At 44.9% G+C, this 20,186-nt stretch overlaps 1 protein-coding gene across 6 annotated transcripts in view; it reads right to left on the bottom strand.

Annotated features, from left to right (window-relative positions):
- The window catches only part of EXOC7 (exocyst complex component 7), a 320,098-nt gene that overhangs the window by 38,619 nt on the left and 261,293 nt on the right, over positions 1-20,186 (bottom strand). For all 6 annotated transcript variants that reach the window (XM_085616945.1, XM_085616940.1, XM_085616944.1 and 3 more), the window contains 2 exons: positions 4,977-5,037; positions 1,511-1,552 (listed from right to left, as the gene is read on the bottom strand). In XM_085616945.1, coding sequence (XP_085473071.1) covers positions 1,511-1,552; positions 4,977-5,037 — 103 coding nt within the window. The remainder of the gene's footprint in view (positions 1-1,510; positions 1,553-4,976; positions 5,038-20,186) is intronic.

Raw genomic sequence — 20,186 nt, 5'->3', positions numbered from 1 at the left:
ATTGAACAGCCCATGGACAGCTTCTACTAGTTTAAGGTGGCAGTTACACCTTCTCCCTTTACACAACAGGTCATGGCAAACAATAGTTTCAAATAGAGTCTGATTACAAAAGCACAGGAGTGGTTACTTGTCTGTCTGGAGTGCCTTCTTCCGTTTGGGTAGCTACAGCTCACCAAAGTCCCTGTGACTGCAGGTACATGGGAGTCTGGTGCAACCATCACGTGCTAGAAAATTTAGACAATCCTACCTGTCTATATCAAGGCTTGTGCACATCATTTATAGAGGAGACACTCTCTTGCTGAAAAAAACACAATATTCTCTAAGGGATAAAAAGCTCTTGGTGTCAATGCACGAGGGACCCAGGTCTAGGGAAGTGCACCAGCAGTTAAAAGGGAAAACAGGAGAGAGGGAGAGAAGGCCCATAAGTAAAGAAGCGTAGAGATAGGTGAGGAAAGTGAGAGAAAGAGGGCAGTGAAACAGATAAAGTAGTGGCAAGAAAGACGAGATGCTCCAGTGAATGCAAGAAGAGAGGGCTTCATAGCTTGAGAAAGAAGTGTAGGAGATGCAGATGAGAGAAAGAGACAAAGGCAAATAAGGGTTAGGCGTTAAAAAAATGGAAAACTATTGGAGTACACTAACAATAATTTAGAGAAAACAAAGAGAACGAGGGAGCTGCTGGGAACTTTGGGAGGGGCAGAACCAACAAGTTAAGGTCATGGCTCACCTACTACCTAAGGTATGACTAAACAGCAGCAGCATCCTCTCACCCAATCAGAGGATATTTCACCATTTTGAACTTGAAGATTGCTCCCATTTAGAACAAGGACTTTCTTTTAATTTAATGTTCTTCTATAGTGAATTATCTCTCAGAGTAGTGTTTGATGTCACAACAAGTAGAGAAAGGGGATCGTAAACCATATCAGATGAAGTAAGGGGAATAGTAACAAGCCAGAAAGGAGGGGAGAATAGAGTTACATTTTGAAAGAAAGGATTAGAGAGAGCTACGGAGGAGTAGAGAGGGCTAAGATTAAAAAGGATGACAAAAGGATATAAAAGGAAAAGGGGAAAAGGAAAAAAAGCCAAGAGTTACTCGAAAAGGTGGTAGGCCTGGTTGGAGAATGGTTGGTTCATAAAAACTCTTTATTTGGAACAAATCGCTCCATACACCCGGCACCTACTTTACAAAAGGGTTTTATAAAATTCCAGTTTATTTTCAGCTAAATGATCTGACGGACATACGTTTTTACTATCCATTTCCTGTTGTATTATAGCACCAGCCATTTCATCTGCAGCAACTTTACAGAGTCTATCCAGAAAAGGAGTAGTAGTAGAGAAAGAAGAGAGGAGAAAGCAGTGTGGCAGAGTAAGAGGAACAGGAGAGAAAAGAGCACTGTAAAGACAGAAGGCGGTAAAAATAGAGAAAAAGAATCAGAAGAAAACAAGTATGTTCGCAGGAGAAAATGGCAGGAAAATAGTAGGAGAGGGACAAGAGATCATATCTATGTCATACCTTAAATCGTTCCTTTATCATCTGTCTCTCTTTATCTTTGAGCTGCGCATTAAGGAGGGAGAGTAGAAAAACATTAATGTTTTATGCTGGGAGGGAAATGTGATTTTTATTCCAAAACAGAAATTTACCTTAAAAAAATTCTACATCTAGAAAATAATGCTACTCCGCTCCTCTTATGCCATACCTCACCCACTGTCTCCACCAAAGCGTGTGCAGTTATGTCTAGTAAGCCCTTAATTTAAACTATATGTTTCTTTACACACAACAGTTATGAGTCCCATTTGTCAAGTCTTAAGCAGGTCCGCTCTGGCATCCCATTTGTCATTTGGATACAACCAATCTACGACAAAGATAGAACTGCCCCCACAAGTCTGATGCACATTACATGCTTATGCTCCCCGTCCCAATAGTCTGTCATGGGAACTTCAGTCTAGGATAGGGCTGGTGCTAAGCCACAATCGTGTGACTGATGTCGTTGCCCCATTCCTCCTAGTCTGTGACCTGGATGGACACAGCATGTATAAGGTCTGAGAGTTACTCGTGATGCTTGCCTGCAATCCTACTATCACTGAAAGTGAAACACCAAATGCTGCATTGTCTCCAATGCTCTGTCTCACATCAGCAGATTTGAACCGAAACCATGTCAACTATGGCAGTCTTCTCCAGGCAATACCCAATCCTTCCAACTACAATAAAACCTCCAGTTTAAATTTCAAGCACATACAATACCCACACACAGATCTGTATGAACAAACATGCATGGGCCCTCACAAACATGAGGCATATTGCTACAAATCCACACACGAGATCTATTATACCAGCCCAATATTGTAATATGTAGCCCTACAGTGATAATCCCACCATACTATGGTGTACCTTCATTTGTTTAGCCTTTCTGTTTGCCATTCACAGTCACTCTTTGGCTGACGCCACTGGAACCAACCAATAGCAGAGTAACAAATAAACATGAGTAGCTTACTTTGATAAATGAAAACAACTACTACTAAGTGCTTTTTGAAACTGTTTTCTGTATAGTCAATACCAAAGGAGTGTACCCTTTCCCCATCGTGAATCCCTTCAGGACAGGTTGTAGGGACATGTGGAAAACAGATTCTAAACTTGAGAGAAAACCATCATGCACTACTGCTTGCTTTCTGATCTAGCCCTGACCATTTTTTAAAGGACAAGAAATTTGTGGGGAACATTGAAACTGATGAAAAAGCAAGGCCATGGACAGGATGGGTCACTGCCTTCCAAGTTAAAGAGATGCCTTCCTCTCTGAGGACAGAGTCAAAACAATCCTTTCCCATATGCTACCGAGGAATCCTTAAAGGTAGAGTGGGAAGGAAACAAATTGAGCGGGATAAATCTATACCCTGGACACATTTCTCATGACAGCTAGATCACAAACTTGAAACAAATTACATCTTATGTTCTTCTGTTGTTGATGTTTAAGGGTCAAGGGGTGTAGTCACAGTGATTGCTTTACTGATATGTAAACCTTTGCGGTAGAAATAGTTTTGTAATATTGGGGAATTTGAACAATGAGGCACTGCTGCAGCAATCTATATCCTTTTTCACTATTGCATCTTGCACTTTTTCTAAGAGGTATTTTAATGGGTCTTTAAAACTGGCTGCTTCCTTCAAAGAACAAATTTAGTACATTTGCAGAAACTTAGAGTCTGAAGTCTGGCATATGAACTAAAGAGCATCTTCCATGAATGACTGTCAAGCATCTATCAGCTATCAAACAGGGCTGCTCATATTGCTTAATTTGAAAAGTGTTTGCCTTTCGCTTCAAAGTCCTGAGCCACCTGCAATCCTTTAGCTTGATTCAGATGGCAGATACGGGCAGGTATAATGGCCCACATCCTTCAGTAATACCATGGCATGAGTATGCTGTCTTTTGCATTGCAAAAGGTAAGGCAGATCACATAGTTTGGGAATTAACGACTCTCAGCGCTATACAATATTTACATAGTCTTACCTCAGATAAGCTGCCACATGTGGTTGACAAACTGATGCTACTCAATATACACTCTCTAGATTATGTTCAATAGGGTTAAACTGTAACTGAAGACAGACAAATATTTTTAGTCTGCTCACCAAAAATGACAAAGGGATGCAATCCAGACAAAGGCTATTTGTAACACTAGACTTTGACAAGGTATCTGTTAAAGTCATTTTTTTTAAATTGCATTTCACATTCTAAAAGGAAGAGAGAGTCTTGGTCGGAATTTTTTTTGAATGCCAACAGATTTCCATAGCCTCTACAGGCAAAACGGGGATCTACTCCTAAAAGCCATTCAAGACATGTCACAATCTCCGACAACTACAATTCAAAAATAGGAAGTGGTCTTAACGTCATGGAGCATACAGCCTTAAAACAGACCGTTACAACACAACTGCCCATGAAGCTTACTTTTTCTCAAAATTATTTTTTGACCCCAGTGGCTTCTCTCATGGGAGGAATCCCTTAAATGTCAACCTTTTTATGCTACTTTGTGTTAATTCTGACCATGTTGATTTCGAGGCACTGCTATTGATTCAAAGATAACTAGCTAAATGAGCATTTTCTATTACAATAATCATAGAGAATTTCTGAGAAACAAAAACATATAAACCATTGCATGAAAGGCATGCTGTGGTGAAACTGCAGGCCATATAGTGCAGTTACTCCAGACAAGAGTATATGGCGCTAGAAATACAGCAATGTGCTGCACCCAAGTACTACTGTTTAGAAAACTGGGATACCTACATCCAATCCTACTGGGTCCTTCTCTGAACTAAGAGTTTGGAGGGTATGTTCAAAGATCATTACCTGTTGGTACTACTGCTGGGCCCAGGCAAGGGAATAGCCATAAGCAGTGAGTGCTCACATGACATAGTGCAAGCCTTTCCTTTAGCCTCTGTTCATCAAACAAATCGGCACATGCATTTGCATCCATTCGCATACACACACAAACACATACTATGTCCTAAATTCAAGGACATGCGAAACGACACACATGAACCCGGCGTACACACATCTGAACGTGAGCAAGTGAATATGATCATCATTACTTCACTTGTAAAATGCTTAACGCCCTGAGACAACCAAATGCTCAGTCAACTAAAATCACATAATGAGCCACATAAATATAAACAACCTAAACAAAACAGTCATTCATGCCTGTGGACAAACTGCCACAACATTCATGCAAAAAAATAGAGCAACTCCCCCCCACACACACACACACCACCTGTACCCATGGCATCCAATTCTACTAGGGAGAGGTGTGGCGCAGCGGGCAGAGCAGCTGACTGGAGCGCAGGGCTCACAGTTCGATCCCCGGCAGCTCAGCTCACTTTATCTCCCTAACGGCCCCCAGCGCCTTGAAACCTTAAGGGGGAATATGTTTGTGCTTTACAAACATATGGATGATGTACTCTTACGGCTGCTGACCACCCCTCTCAAACTATTCACCTTAGCACCTTGAAACACAAGGAGATTCTTCTCAGAGACGTAATCTGTGACCTTCAACCAGCTGCAGGGAAGACAGCAAAATAAGAACAACTGAGTAGCAATAATAACCATGGAAAAATTAACAAACAAAAGAGGTAATGAATTCTACAGGGCAAAGCAGATTTCATAAGGCCACCAGTATCTCATGACTGCATAAACAGGAGGCCTCCGACGGGGGAAACAAGATAGGAATATTAACATTACTGATCAGTCCAGCCATCAATGATGGCATTTACCATGTCATGAGTGATGCAATATGTAAGATCATAAGCAGTGCACAGCAGGGGCGCAAGTTGTAGTTAGTTCAGTAAACTATACATGGTGAATTATAGTTTTGGGGGTTTTCAACATTAGTTTTTATTTTATTTCAGCACCTAACTATATTGTCACTCTAACCTTTGGCAAACTGAAAAGCATGAAAAGTGCTATTGTTGACATAGAAATCACTGTAGCCTATCATCAGTCAATTCACAAAATTGCAAACAACTTTCCCCACTGCATTTACAATATTAGAACAAGGAAATATTACTCCTAGAAAATAGGAGAATAACTCTTTGCAACAGAACTTCTAGAGTTGCACAAACATATCGGAAAATAAGTACAAATGTAATGAAGAGCTGCCAGATAAGCAGTGGTGAAGACTTAAGGAATATGGAGTCTGTCCCTTTAAGAATCCAGCAATCTTTCCTCTCCCATCATGCCTTGTACTGGCAGTTGCTGAAGAGTAACATTTTTTTTTTCCGGTGTGTGCTGAGAGGATCTCAGAATGCTTCTTGGAGTTTCTAAACATTGTTTTTCTTTAGAAAATAAATGTTGTCTCTACCTTTAAGACTTTGCTCAACCTCTTTGGATTTTTCAAGTGTTTCTAAACAGGAATTTTGTTTCTCTACTTTATGTGTCAGGTGCCCAAGGTACAGGAGAAAAAAGTCTGCAAAGGAACCACATGCTCTGTGTATCATCTATCTCTTGAACTCTAATGCTGGGGCAGAATACCCCTTCTGCCAAAAGATGTCTAGGAAGACCCTAAAAGATCATGAGGGCATCTGCCTTAGGGGCAGGCTGGAGGACGACATCAAGAGGCAGAACAGCAGCAAGGTGCAGAAGCGCGCAATAAAGCAGCCAGTGAAGCAACACTTTCTACAGCACCTACATTCTCAGTCCCTAAGGATTCTCCAATTGAGAGATCCAAGGAATGGAGTAGGCACAAGAAGCACTGCCACTCCAAATAAGGGCATGTGCCCATCTGACATTTAGGATACCGGCATCAAAGTGTGAGTTTGTTCAATACTGTTAGCTAGAAAGGACAGGCTTGATGCAGACACCATAGACTGCCGCATTATCACTGTCATGGACACTTGCAATGTAGACATGTGGATTTTCAATACTAATTACGTCGATGACATTCACTGACGTAGAAGATCTCACCATCAAGGGACTGGCTGTCAAGGCATTCAATGTCAACCCACAAATAGAGATTGAAAAGGGAGCTACCAGGAGAATGTATTCTACCTCAGAACATCCTGAGAGAAGACAAATTCCGACATTTATTATTCCTCTAGAAGATCTTGTGCAGATTTTGCTGAAGGCTCTACCTCTACCACTGATGCCGAAAGCCATCATTCTGTCAAATACTTTGCCTGCACCAATAATACCAAGGCTTCTTCTCCAACAAAGATTCTAGTGACTCCGGATATGGCTACCATAACATCTTTGTCTCTTTCAGACGTGCCAGTGTCGCCACACAAAATAGAAAGACTTCTGTCCTACTTTTCATCATTTTATTCAAGGCCCTTTTTGGACACGGACTCTACAGCGTAACCTTAGACATCACCACCTGGCTTTCCATATAAAGGGTTATCAATGGATGACATTTGCACCATTCAAGAGGTATTGTCCAGGGGAGTGGCAAGGCTGAACATTACTGTGGAAACATTTCAGTCTCAGTGATTGTTGACAGGCTGCAGTAAAGGGCTCAATCAAGGCCTTTACTCTCCTGGGCGGCTGGGTTTGGGTAGATCGCTGATGAAAAGTTCTTGTCTCCAGCAAATGCTATAGTGGCTCTGAGAATGCGAAAGCCTCTGAGTAGGTTGAGCAAAAGACCAGACATTGGGCAAAAAAATATACAGTGTAGCTAGCATGGGCTTAAAATTTGGGTGCAACTGGCTTGCTAGGCCGCTATGACAAAGCCTGGTCGTAGTTGATAAAGATGTATGTAATCTTCCAAATTAAGAGAAAGACTTACTGCAAACCCCTTACGAGTGTCTTCTAATGCACAACAAACATCTTAAATCTTCCATTCTCTAGACCTGTCCTTCAGTCTGCACATAGCCTAAGAGCTGTAGAGGATTAAGGCAAACGCAGAGACTTTAAAGGCTAGTGGTGTGGAAGAAGAGAATTGATTTTCAGATTTCAATACAGGTGGTATAATCCAAACCAGCCTCTGAGGGCTCAAATCCCTTTCTAGCAGCTAAAAGGCCAGCAGCAGCACCAACGGCCCCAGCAGCGACAGCCCTACCACACAAGAAAGTAATACGGTTTTGTGTTGATCACAGCATCAACCAGATGCTGGAAACAAGACCCAGAAAAACAGAAAATTACTAACTTCCCCTACTCTGTACACCTTTCCAGTTTAGAGAGTATTATCACAATGCTTCCACTTTTCACTAACATCTACCAAACAACAAAACACAGGTTCTACTACAAACAACAGCCACAGATCCAGTCCTTACACCCCAAAATGGGAAAAGACATCTACTAGAGGTATTTCCCCATTCAAAAGAAAGGTCTCAGAACACTGAACAAACCAAATTTGGATCTACAAAAGGCAAACATGTGCATTTAGAAAAGAGAAGTTTCAGATGCTGGTTTGTCATTAAACATTAACCAACTAGGAATAGTTATCCTTCAAGATAACCTCCTTTCACATCCCAGTAGCACTGAAACACAGAACATTTCAGAGATTCCACGTAGGAAAAGTTACATACCTGTAATCCTAATTTTCTGTCATGGTGGGAATTCTCCCTGAATCCAAAAACAGTAAAATGTTTTCACTCACATGCTAGATCCCTGCAAAACCATTTAAAAGATTTATTTTCCCCAAAGAAAACAAGCACACTAGGGAAACAATTGTCGGCTCAAGTGAAAATTTGTTGTTCAAGGCCAATAATGATTTGGCCATTTATTATAACTTAGAATGTTTCACTCTCCAATTTGAACAGTCATTTCTTCAACTGCTTTGAAACTTGTCATTTGTACTTATTCATCAGTGATTGGAAAAGAAAGAGTATCAGGAAATGTGGAAATTGATTATTTGTAATTAATAGCCTACAGGTCCTGGTGAACTTAACCGGCAAAGGTGAAAAAACAAATATTATTATGGATTTGTACGCATAATTATTTATACACTGCAAGGTGGACCTATATGTATTTAAAGTGTTAAAAATGATTGTTACCCTTTTTGTACGTATTCTATGAAAAGGGCAATGGGCATGATCTAGGCTCTGGGAACCTGAATGTGAAGATATGGCATTTTTCAGTTTTGTCCTGTGGTGTGTAAATCGATTTTAGTTGTGCCCCAGTCATAAAAGATGTTTCTAAGTATGACGTTGTCTTGCACTTATGTGAGTTGTTATAAAATACATCTGCTAAGCTTGTTACCTCTCCTGCTTTGTAAGCCTGAAAGATGACAGAGATATGACGTCCACTAATTCCCAGTGTCAGATCAACTGTGCTTCCTTTGACCAGGATCTTGTATTTGGTCCCATGTGCTTGTTGATATAGTGCATGGTAGTTAAGTTGTCAGTTTGAATGAGTGGGGCGCTGAAGCACTGTCCCCCATGGGTAGCATGTTATGGTGTGTAAATTTTGTATTCGGAAGGGTGTTGTTCTAGTTTTGAACCATATTGTGTGCAATGACCGAGCTGCAGTTATTGTTTTATGAGATGCGGAGCTTAGAAGTGTGATTAAATAACAGATGTGAGACATAGGCACTCAATTTATAGTTTGTTGCCTGCTGACAGCCTTGATAGGCTTTATGGTGTCCTTATGTGTTACAATCCACCTTGATGTTACCACCCAGGGTCGGCCATTCCAGGGTTCTAATGGACCCAAGCAGGCATGGGTGAGAGTGGGGAAGCTCAGAGACATGCCAGGATACACACCTATACTTTCTGTATATGTCATTAGATGAAGTCAAGGAACTGTCATTTGGGTATCTGGGACCTGCGGGGGAGGGGTATGTTAGTGTCATCCAGTGGAAATCAGTGAGTAGCAGATCTCTTTAGAAAGTCATGCCAAGCCTTTCCAGAAAGTGGATGAGTGGTTAGATTCCACATACTGAAAAGGGTACTGCATCGTAGGCGATGCCTGAATATTTGGGGTAATAGACCCATGTGGTAAAATGTATTTTTATGCAGCCTGTATTGGTTTATAATTGATCGCAGCACCACTGAGTGTTGGATCCAAGTCATGGATAGAAAGGGGTAGCGAATCGGAAGGGTGACAGACATTTGTTGGGACGCCGATATATCTTGTGAGGCTGGCAGTGGGATGCTTTTGACACCATTCATATCCGATGGCTTTGATGGAGTCACAGTGTTGTCGCATTTACAACTGGTGAGTGAGACTAAGTCTCAAGTTGTTGTCTTCACCCTGTGGACCTAAACTGGATAGAACTTTGAGGTGGCTATTCAGTCGCACCCTGTCAAGTGCCTGGAAGTTAAGCCCAGAGGGGACTATACTCACTTACTCAAGGGGGTGAGTTATCCAGAAACAACTACCCAATTTACTAGATGAATACACTATTCTACGCTGCCCTGTGTGGTGTAGTTATGTGCAGGAGTGACTTCCACACCTACTAGTATGACTAGGAGCTATATCTAGGGGCAATAGTCTGGTCTTATAGTGGTAATGAGTTATATTCAGGAGAACTTATCCACACCTTCTTCTGTAATTGTGGATTAAATCTTATAATAATCACTACCTCTACCCTGTAGAAAGGTTGCAAACTGTACCAAAGAGCGACCATACACACCTACACCTTAGCCGTGGGCTATACCCAGTAGCAGATATATTCTCCCTCCCTTTAAGGAGGCTCAAAGGGTAAGCTGAAAAATAAATATCCCCACCTTCTAGAGTGGCTATAAGGTAGGCTCAGGAGTAACTCTCACCCAGGATGCAATTACTCTTGCCACGTTTAGGCTGTGAGCTATACCCGGGAGAGACAATTCCCACCATGTAAAGAGGCTGTGAGCTATAGGGTGGCTGGCTGCTATTTATAATCTAGTTAGGTTATCCGCACCTAATAGAATGGCTGTGGGTTAATCCCAGGATTAACTAGTATCTCCATCATGAGAATGCCTACGGTTGGTATAATTGTCTTTGCAACAACAAGGATCATATTTTCCTGTAATGTACATCAAAACCTAAAAGGGTTTCTACATTTGATCCAAGCATACCTGCCAGCAAGCACATGTGCTGTTCAACTAAAATTAACTATCTTAATCACATGGCCGCCACACCTAAGTGAGATGTTCTTTTTATTGCCGCCCCCCCCCATACTCCATTGTTGTGGCATGTGCTCGCAACAGAAAATAAAGCAAATTTAACCATTGCACCCCCGCGAAGGCCCAAATTACTGTCTCTGCCAATGCTCGTTTTATATAGAGCTTTGATAGCATTTTTCAGTCCACAACTGTGTAAATAACAGGTGTGTTTCTATCACTTTCTCTCTTTTTTTTTATTTTTATTAATGCTGATTATCTGCTGATCCGATCAGTCTGAGCCACCCATAGAGCTCATGCGGTTTAGGGGTGCGCCCTGTCCTAGAAAAGCTTTTGTAAAACTCCTGGGTGTGGCTCACACTGCATTCCTACTCAGTGGCTAGGGTATAAAGGACAGCATGTTTTTAGAGGCCAACCTTCCAGAAGGGAGATTTTATGTCATTGTTTCCTTCACCGAGTTTTAGGTTAATTTATTTTGGAAATTTTGTATAAGATACCTTCTCTATTTAGATGTTTAATATAGCATTAGCATTCCTTTTTTGGTTGCAGTATTTATAAACATAAACAGAAACAAGAATTTGCAATGCAATAGGTCTCACATTTACAAGAGTTTAAGCTCTTGGCATTATAAATGACAATGTGTTTTATTTATGTTTCAAAAACCAAAACATAAATAAAAGGCATTGTCATTATCAATGTCAATAGCTCAAACTCGCGTAAATGCAAGACCTATTGTATTGCAAATGCTTGTTTTTTCGCCGTGAAGGATGTGCTCCAAAGTCCCGTCTCCATTTTAGGAATTACATTTACGTCGTGATATTAAAGCAAAAGACTACCGGAAAAAGTGACCCTGAGACAGTACATGAGTCCATCTTCTCTAGAATCACATACAATTAACTGACAAACGAACCCAACCCTAATTCAATACGTAGAGTGGTCAAATATGAATGCTGTCTCCATTATTAAACTAGCAACATACGAAATGGACTAACATTCCGGCACAGGAAAAGGTCAGTAGGTTGGATACATCAGCTTCTTTTTTAGGCTTGTTGTATGAGGAATTCTCGGTACCTCCGCTGTCGGCAAGATGGCTCAGTGAGTTACGTGAATGCTGCTGATAATCGTATACACCCTTGAGGGCTCACTTTCTTATCTGCATATTCATGATGTACTGTCACGGAAAACTAATAGCCCATTGTAATGTGCTGGATGATTGTGTATTGGAGTGTTGCAATACAAACCATTTAGCCCCATTAAAAAAAATGGATTTCCGGAGACTCGCCTAAAATTGCCCTGGAGATGGTTGCGGGCTGCCTCGGATGTGTTTGTGTGCACTGGGTGACTCCCAGCATTTACAGCACGGGAAACAAGCTGCATTTCATTTACAAGAAGCGGGAGTCATATCGCGCGGCCAGCTGGATAACACGGAGCTGCCCTAAACGCACTGTGTCTTGGAGAACAAGATAGCGCCTCGTCCAGACTCGGAAACCATTACGAGCTTTCAAAGAGAAAACAAATTTGCCTCTGAACACCTGGAACGACGAAATTAACTACCTCCGCGAGATGCTCTCCGTGGTCACTTCCAAATATCCTTTCTTCAGCGAGAATAAAAAATGCGCACGCACATTCTCTGTTAATCGGAATATCAACTGAGTGAATGGACTCTTGTGAGAAACCACAGACCACCCTGTTGGGTTTTAAAATAATTAAAGTTAATGATTTGTCGAGCAGAAGCCCTCGAAAGCCAGGAAGTATATCATGGTCCCATTGATCAGTGTCAAAAAAGCAGAAACAGACTGCAAAATGTGAAGTTACCAGCATTACTACATCATATTCTCTACCGCGCCGATAGCTTCGTAGCGCTTTATGCAGGAAGGGTTGTTCAACTAGGTCTATCTGAAAGCGGTGGGTTCTAAACAAACCACATACTCTTTAATGTATAGCGCCTTAAAGTCTCCCAGGCACCTCACAGCTCTTTATGCAGCTCCCAATAAATACATGAATGCCAGAAACGAATACTTACATGGGTACAGCTTGATAAACTCGTCCTCTTCGACGTGTGTACTATTCCCATGGTTGTCATGGTGAGGGGTGTCATAGGTGACAAAAATAGCAAACACAATTATAAAGATGAGCTGGAAGCTGATGGCCAGGAAAGAGAACTTAAAACCTCATGTTAGTGGCAAAGGGCGGCGCGCAGTTAAACTGAAAGTTCAATCAAGCGCACAAATCTACAAATTTTTTTTTTAGATATGCTTGAGCTCTGAAATGTATGTGTCTGCCTTGTATAGTTGCAGCGCGCAGTGAAACTGATAGCTAAATCAAGTGCGCGGTGGAAGCATGTGAAAGCTAACATCGCTAGAGAGGAGACGCCATGCACATGCACATCGCCTGTCCAGGCGCGCACATGTCCTGTCCCCCTTCGGCCAAGAAACCGTCAACAATAGATCTCGCCAAGACGCTGCGTAGCTAGGCGAGACCTAAAAAGAACATGAAAGTTAAAAACATAAAATCACAGGAAGGAGGACACGTGTATGATGCTCGTCAGCCACGGAGACTTGTCACCCTGGGGGGTTTACAGGCACTGGTGGGTGATGCAACCCTCGGTCAAGGGGCGGTGGTGGTCGCAGAACCAGGTCTTGAGCTACTCCTTGAAGTCCCTCAGAGATGGGGAGGTGCAAAGGTGGAGGTCGTTCTAGGCCTTGGCGGCAGGGTAGGAGAAGGAACGGCTTCCACAGGGGATGTAGCCAGATGCGAGGGTTGAGTATCAGAGCTCTCTAGGTGGTTGGTGGAAAATCAGGCAGTTGCTGATGTAGGCGGGTCAGGACTTGTGGAGGGCTTTGTAGGCATGGATGAGGAGCCTGAAGCAGCATCTATTCTGGAAGGGTAGACAGTGGAGAGCTGTGAGGTGACGAGTGATGCGTGGTCTTCGGGGGGGGCGGGGTCAACGATGAGTCTTGCTGCCAAGTTCTAGATGGTCTGGAGGCAGCTCAAGAGTTGTTTGGTGGTTCTGGCATACAGTGAGTTGCCATAGTCGGGTCAGCTGACCATGCGGGCCTGGGTGACTGTCTTCCTGAATGAGACAGGAATCCATCTGAAGATCTTTTGGAGCATGCGCAGGGTGAGGAAGCAGGCAGAGGAGACGGTGTTGATCTGTTGCTTCATGGTCAGATGGGTGTCAAGGATGATTCCGAGGTTGCATGCGTCGTTGGTGGGTGAGGGAGAGGGGCAGCGGGCCCATGTGTCGTCCCACAGGGAGGGCTACTTACTGAAGATGATGACCTCTGTTTTGTCCGAGCGGAGTTTGAGGCAGTTGGCCATCATCCAGGTGGCGATGTCAGTCATGATGTTTTGAAAGTTGGTTCTAGTGGGGTTTACGTCTTCTGTGAAGGATAGGACGAGCTGGGTGTCATTGGCGTAGGAGATGATGTTGTGTTTGTGGGTGCAGGCAACATCTGCCAGTGGCATCATGTAGGTGTTGAAGATGGTGGGGCTGAGGGAGTATCCCTGGGGGACACCACATATGATGTTTTTGGATGCGGAGGACAAGGGTGGAAGATGGATCCTCTAGGTTCGACTGGAGAGGAAGGAGTGAATCCAGTTGAGTGCATTGCCCTGGATGTGGATGTGATGGAGTCTGGTGACTAGGGTGTGAAGGGAGAGGTAAACAGTTTACAACGATGTTGATACATCGCATGCCATTACAACAAGGTCATTACAACAACTGCGTTGTTACATAACATACCAGAATGTTTAAATACAACACCTTCCCTACTGTTACACAGACTGGAGTTGAATAGTAAAATTAGAATATTCCAAAATCCAGCACCCTCCTACAGCAAGTTGTTGTAATTACTTGCTTTGTAATGGTATGCGGCATAACAACGCGGTTGTTGTAATGACCGGGTTGTAATGGCCTGCGTTGTAAACGCATGTGTTGCAACATGGCGTATTTGGTGGGAGAGGGTGTTGAATACAGCTGATATGTCGAGGAGGATGATGGCCACTGTTCCTCCTCCGTCGAGAAGGTGTCTGATGTAATCAGTTGCTGCAATCAGGGTGGTCTTGGTGCTATGATTGGGTCAGAAACCGAATTAGAAGGGGTTGAGCAGGTTGTTCCTACAAGGTAGTCTGTGATCTGGCAGCTGATGGTCTTTTCCAAGACTTTGGGGGGGGGGGAGGCTGTAGAAGCGAGATTTATTTGGTAGTTTTTGAGTTTGTTGGGGTTGCTGAGGGTTTCTTCAGAAGGGGCTTGACCTCGGCGTGTTTCCAGGCCTCGGGTATGTTGGCTGATGTGATTGAGGTTTTGAGGATTTTCATTAGGGGGCATGTGATTACTTCTCTTCCTAGCTTGTAGATGTGATGTGGGCAGGGGTCCGAGGGGGATCCGGAGTGTATGGAGTTCATGATGGAGATGGTGCCTTCAGTAGAGAGTTGCTTCCAGTTGGTGGTCCAGTAGGGGTGGGAGGTGTTGGTTTGGGGGCAGACGAAGTTGGGTTTGGGAGTCAAAGTTCCTGTAGATGTTGGAGATTTTGTGGTGAAAGTAGTCAGCAATAGTTTTGCAGAGAGCTTGGGGGGGCGGATTGTGTTCTCTGAAGGGGGAGGCAGGAGATGATAATGTGGTGATGGTGCCGGCGGCTGCAGTGATCCAGCAGGAGAAATTTTGAACATCTAGTTCAAGTGTGGGATGAGTCTAGCTTCTTTGAGGGCAGTGGTCCAGAGGAGTTCGGTGACTTTGCCCAAGTTGTGGCGAGGGTGGGTCAGGGGGTCTCGATGGGTTCTCTCAAGGGCTGTCGATGGTGAAGTGGACAATGCTGTGGGCGGTCCAGGTGAGGTCGGTGGTGTAGGAGAAATTGGATCTGTCGAAGGTGGAGAAAATGGGTTCCAGAGTGTGTCCTGCTCTGTACGTAGGGGTGGAGACCAGTTGTGAGAAGCCGATGATGCTCATGTTCTCTAGAAGTGTAATGGAGCTGGTGTCGTCAGGGTCTTCTAGGTGGAAGTTCAGGTGTCCCCAGAAGAATGTAATGATTGGAATCGATGGCCAGGGGGACGATGAAGTCTGTGATGGAGCTGCAGAAGCTGGGGCGGGACCGGGAGGTCTGTAGACGAGGGTTCTGCTAATCGTGGTAATGGGGTCAGATTTTATCTGGTAGTTGAGCTGTTCCATGTTAGGTATAGTGTCGTTGTCGGAGGTGGTACAGTAGAGGGCGTTCTTGTGGATGATGCCGATGCCTCCACTGTTTCTGTCACGTTGGTTCATCTTGTAACCTGGAGGTGATGCTTTGGCTATGTTGGGTGCTGATGTGGGGTGAGCCTGGTTTCGGTTATGAACATCACGTTGTGGTCGAGAGTGGTTATGGTGTCCCAGATTTCCATGGTATGTTTGCAGAGGGATCTCACATTAAGGAGGGCACAGTGGAGCTGGAGCTTGAGGCCAGGTATTTTCTTGGTGGTGCTCATGGGTGTGCTCACGTCGCAGGAGAAACGGCAGAGGTGGCAGGTGAAGGGTCCTCTGTGGTGCGTGGAGAGGTGGTGTTGCAGTTGGGGTCAGGGTTCTTGGGTTTGAGGTTTAGCATCTTGTCAGAGGAGTACCAGAGACAGGCTGCAGATCCAGGGGTCCTGGCGCTGGGCGCGGTCCAGGCGCGGATGGGGGCAGATAGGCTTGTCTTTGGCGCACCAGCAGCACGCCCTCCATTAAGTAGCACAGGCATGGGGAGGCGGGTCAGTCTGGGTCACGTGAGAGTAGAGCCGGAAGGTTTGAACCGGTGAGAACCGGTTGAGGATAGGCGAGGGCAAGGGCGGGCAAAGGCGAGGGGAGGGGAGGGGAGCAGGTATATTCTCAGAAAAAGAAAAACGCAGGAATAAACGGAGAATGGAATAGTACAACACACTAAATTAACACAATAAATGCCCAAAATTCAGAGAACAACCCACCCACAATAGGCACAAGAATTAATACACGCAAGAAATTATGGCAGTGCAGGCAATCCGAAGGGACTCAGGGCAGAGGGGGCTTGAACCAGTGTGGTTGGAGGATCGGGAGCGGTTCCTCTCAGCTGCTGCAGCATGGGGAGTCGCAACCAGGAGCGATGGAAGATCTTGGGCTACCCTGGTAGCCCCCTGGTATTTTAAAAAAAAAATATACATCTCAAGAGGGAGGGGGGCAAAAATGACCCACTGACCAATTGCCTTTCCCTAAAGCCTTGCAGTTTCCGTCTTTAGTTTCCATATTTACCTTGGCAACCCCCAGCTCTTAGTTTCTTCCTGTGTCACAGTATTTTTCAAATGTGTTTCTCTACTAAACTCACCTGTGAACATATAACATTTTCTCGAAAACCTCTAATTTGAAATATTACCCCCTTATGAACAGAGAAGTCGAGTTATGGGCAGGTGACCTCTCTCAGTCGCTTAACTTAAAGATCTCACTGGTGGGTACTCAGGCTTTCCAGTGACGCATCCACAACTAGAGATGGAAGTAGGAAGTTTCTGGAATGGGACACCATTCAGCATGTTAGTTATTTTGCATCATTCGAGAGACTAAATGGCTGAGATGTTCAAGGTTGTTGTCTCTTTCCAGCCTCCGCTCTCTGACACCTATGGAATCCTTTGCATTTTTGTAAAGGCCGTGTATGTAGTCTTGTATTGGGAACTAGGTAGATGCATGAGCCTGGGATAGAGGATGGATAATAACCGTATGACTGCTGGAGCTGCAGTTGTTTTCAGAGAAACGATCTTGATCAGCAAAGGTGACAGTTTCCTATGAAAGAGACACTTTCGCATTAAGTGTGCCTGTTGTGTCTCCCAGGTACAGTACTGTCTGCACTCGTTGAAGAAAGGATTCCGAAGAGATGATCTGAGGACCCAGGTCACAGAGGAGGGCTAAGTTGGCTTATCAAATGTTTTCCCTTTACCAGAGCTGCTGCTGCTACTGTAAATATATCTAGCTAAATCCCTCGGAGCGGACATGAGTCCGAAAGGGAGGGAACAAAAACGATAGCGTGAGTGTCCTACTCAGAATCAAAGGTACAATGTTTCATGCACAATGGGATGTGCTTGCCTCCTGTAGGTCTCTTGATGCCACCCAATCCCCTCTGTGAAAACTGGGAAAATCTGATGGAGAGAAAGCAGTTGAAATTACTTTATGACTCATTTGTTGGCATATTAGAGATCTACGATGAGATGAAACTCTAAATTCTGACTTTTCTTTTGAATCAAGAAATAACAGGAGAAAATTCCCTTGTTCGTTACAAATTGTGGAGTCTCCCTATATTTCTATTCATAAGAATCTTTATTTTGAGTCGTTTCAATTGTAGAGGTTTGGACACCTGTGAAATAGAAGATGGAGAAAAAAGAGAATCCAATTCATTAAGCATTTTTCACACTATTTAGCACCCAGCTGTTTTATGTTTTCTTCTGTCAAAAGGGATACAAGTTGAAAACGCTTCCTCAAACAAGTCTGTGGCAGAGTGAGAGTCCCTCTTCTGCTCAAGGGGGCTTTACCCGGAGCCTGTGGAGAGCCTCCGCTTTTGAGAGTTTTTTTTGTCTCTGAAACCAATTATTTTGCAACTGCTGCTCTTGGAGTTGCAATTGTTGCTGCCATTTGCAAAAGGGAATGGGTAAGTTTTGGCCTCTTAAACTGAACCTCATTTCGCTTTTCTAAACTGACAGATTGTACGGTTTCAGAAGCTTCTTTTACAGTGTGTTGGAGTTCGCCATCAAAGTGAAAACCAAAAAGAGCAAACCTAGAAAGGCAGATTATGAGTTTTTGTTGAGTGTAAGTAATCAAAGATATGAGCTTCAGGTAAGAGTTACATCTCAGAGAGATGCCATGATAGATGGTGACTTCGGCTAAATTCTTGGCTGCAATGATGGTCCGGTCAGAGGTAATCCTCCAGACCCTCTTCAGGAGCAAGATTCAGGAAATGGAAAACAGAGTTTCACAGCTCCCGGTTATAACGGCCATTCAGTGCAATGGAACTTGCAACCCTAGTGTACATAGTGTTTCCTACCCGAGTCCAGTCTTTCACTTTCTGTTTTGTGTGAAGTGGAGGGTGGTGATCAGGAGGCATTGAAGCATATGGCAGCAGACACCTACATTGAATCAGATGGTGGTTGTTCTCTAAAAAAGAGGATCTGTTTTTAACTGGACAGTGGTCAATACATTTTATAGATGCTGCATCAGAAAGGTATGTAAAGTGGGTCCTACACTTCCTCTGGTTCTGGGTCTTCTGTGCAGCATGGCTAAAGAAGTTTAGTTTTCTAAACAAATAAAAAAAAAAATGCTTTGGCTGTGCCATTTTGTAAATGCACGCACCATGCATGCTTGCACCTACAAAATAATGCATGTGCTTTCAAAAGCACTTTTTTAAGATGGGTGGGGAGGAAAGCGGGCAAAGCACTAAAGGGGTGTGTGGAAAAAACACAAAGGGCACAGGTGGGGCAAATAACACAACAGTAAAAGAAAGCAACATGGAGCACAGGGGGAGAAGAGAAACACACAGCGAGCAAGAGAGCAACATGGAGCTGGGGGAAGAAGCACAGAGGAAAGACAGCAAAGCAGGGGAGAAGCACACTAGGGAGAAGCATATGGGGGAGAGAAAGCAACCCTCAGCATAGCGCAGCAACGGGGGGGAAGACACGTATACCAGGGAGACCGCTGGAAACCACTCTCATGGAGTGCTTAACGAGAGGGAAAACGTTGTAGTGGAAGGATGGGAGAATTACATACATAAAGTGTCCAGGAACCCTTGGGGCGTGGCCAAGATGGCGACCTGACCGGCAGCAAAACCGCGAGGCTCCCCGCTTTGGCCCCTTCTATCGGCAATTTTATGCATCTTAACCCCCATCTGAGTGCAAAAGTGGCCTTCATCTGAGAGTGGGAGCGGGGCCGTATCCGGAGACGGCGATATACGTGCCGCGGTGCTGGGAGATTGCGACCCGACACCGAGCGCGGTCTCCTCCTTGGTGCCTGAGCTGACCGGGGGGTGCGGAGCTCCGGCCGGGCCAGGCTGGGGACGACAGAGGAGAGGTGCTCCGGCGGCAATCTGCTTCCTGGCCGGGAGTCCCTCAGAGTGCGGTGGCAGCACTGGAGGGAGACTACGTGGACCAGCCGCTGACTGCTCCACACCCGCCTGCGGGCTGCAAGTCGCGTCAGGGGAGACGATGCGTGAATCGAGGCCGAGGCTGCTGGGCCTGGTCGTGCCTAGCGGGTGCTGGCAGGCGCCGGCCTTCCTGCTGGTACAGCGCGGGACTCCCCCGCAAGGCTACGCAGGAGGCGAACCTGCCGCTGTGGAGGCTGCGAGCCCTGCTCCCCAACAACAAAGCGCCAAGCAGTCACAGACGCCAGAAGTGAGGTGAGGAGCTGAGAGCCGGCGGCGGGGGCAGGCTGGAGCCCTGCGGGGCCTACATGACGGAGTTGGCTTACTGCGCCATCCCCTAAAGAAGCGCCTGGTGGATTGCCCGGGAGTGGTGCCCGCGCTGGGTGTGACTGGACGGGCCATACCTAGCCCAAGGCGGGAGGAGCGGACCTGAGACACGCCCGCGGCCGAGGGACCTGAGCCGGTGCCTGGGTTCCCCCCAGCGAGACCAGAACTGCTTTGAACCATCACACAGGAGGGTGCCCCCCAGACGCACAGGACGGGACCTAGCGCGGGAGCCATGGGGAGGTCAT

Source organism: Triturus cristatus, chromosome 7, assembly GCF_964204655.1.
Source record: "Triturus cristatus chromosome 7, aTriCri1.1, whole genome shotgun sequence".
In the NCBI taxonomy this organism is placed as follows: Eukaryota; Metazoa; Chordata; class Amphibia; order Caudata; family Salamandridae; genus Triturus; species Triturus cristatus.
Note: the sequence above shows the minus strand (reverse complement) of the source record. Positions and strands in the feature narration are given on the sequence as shown.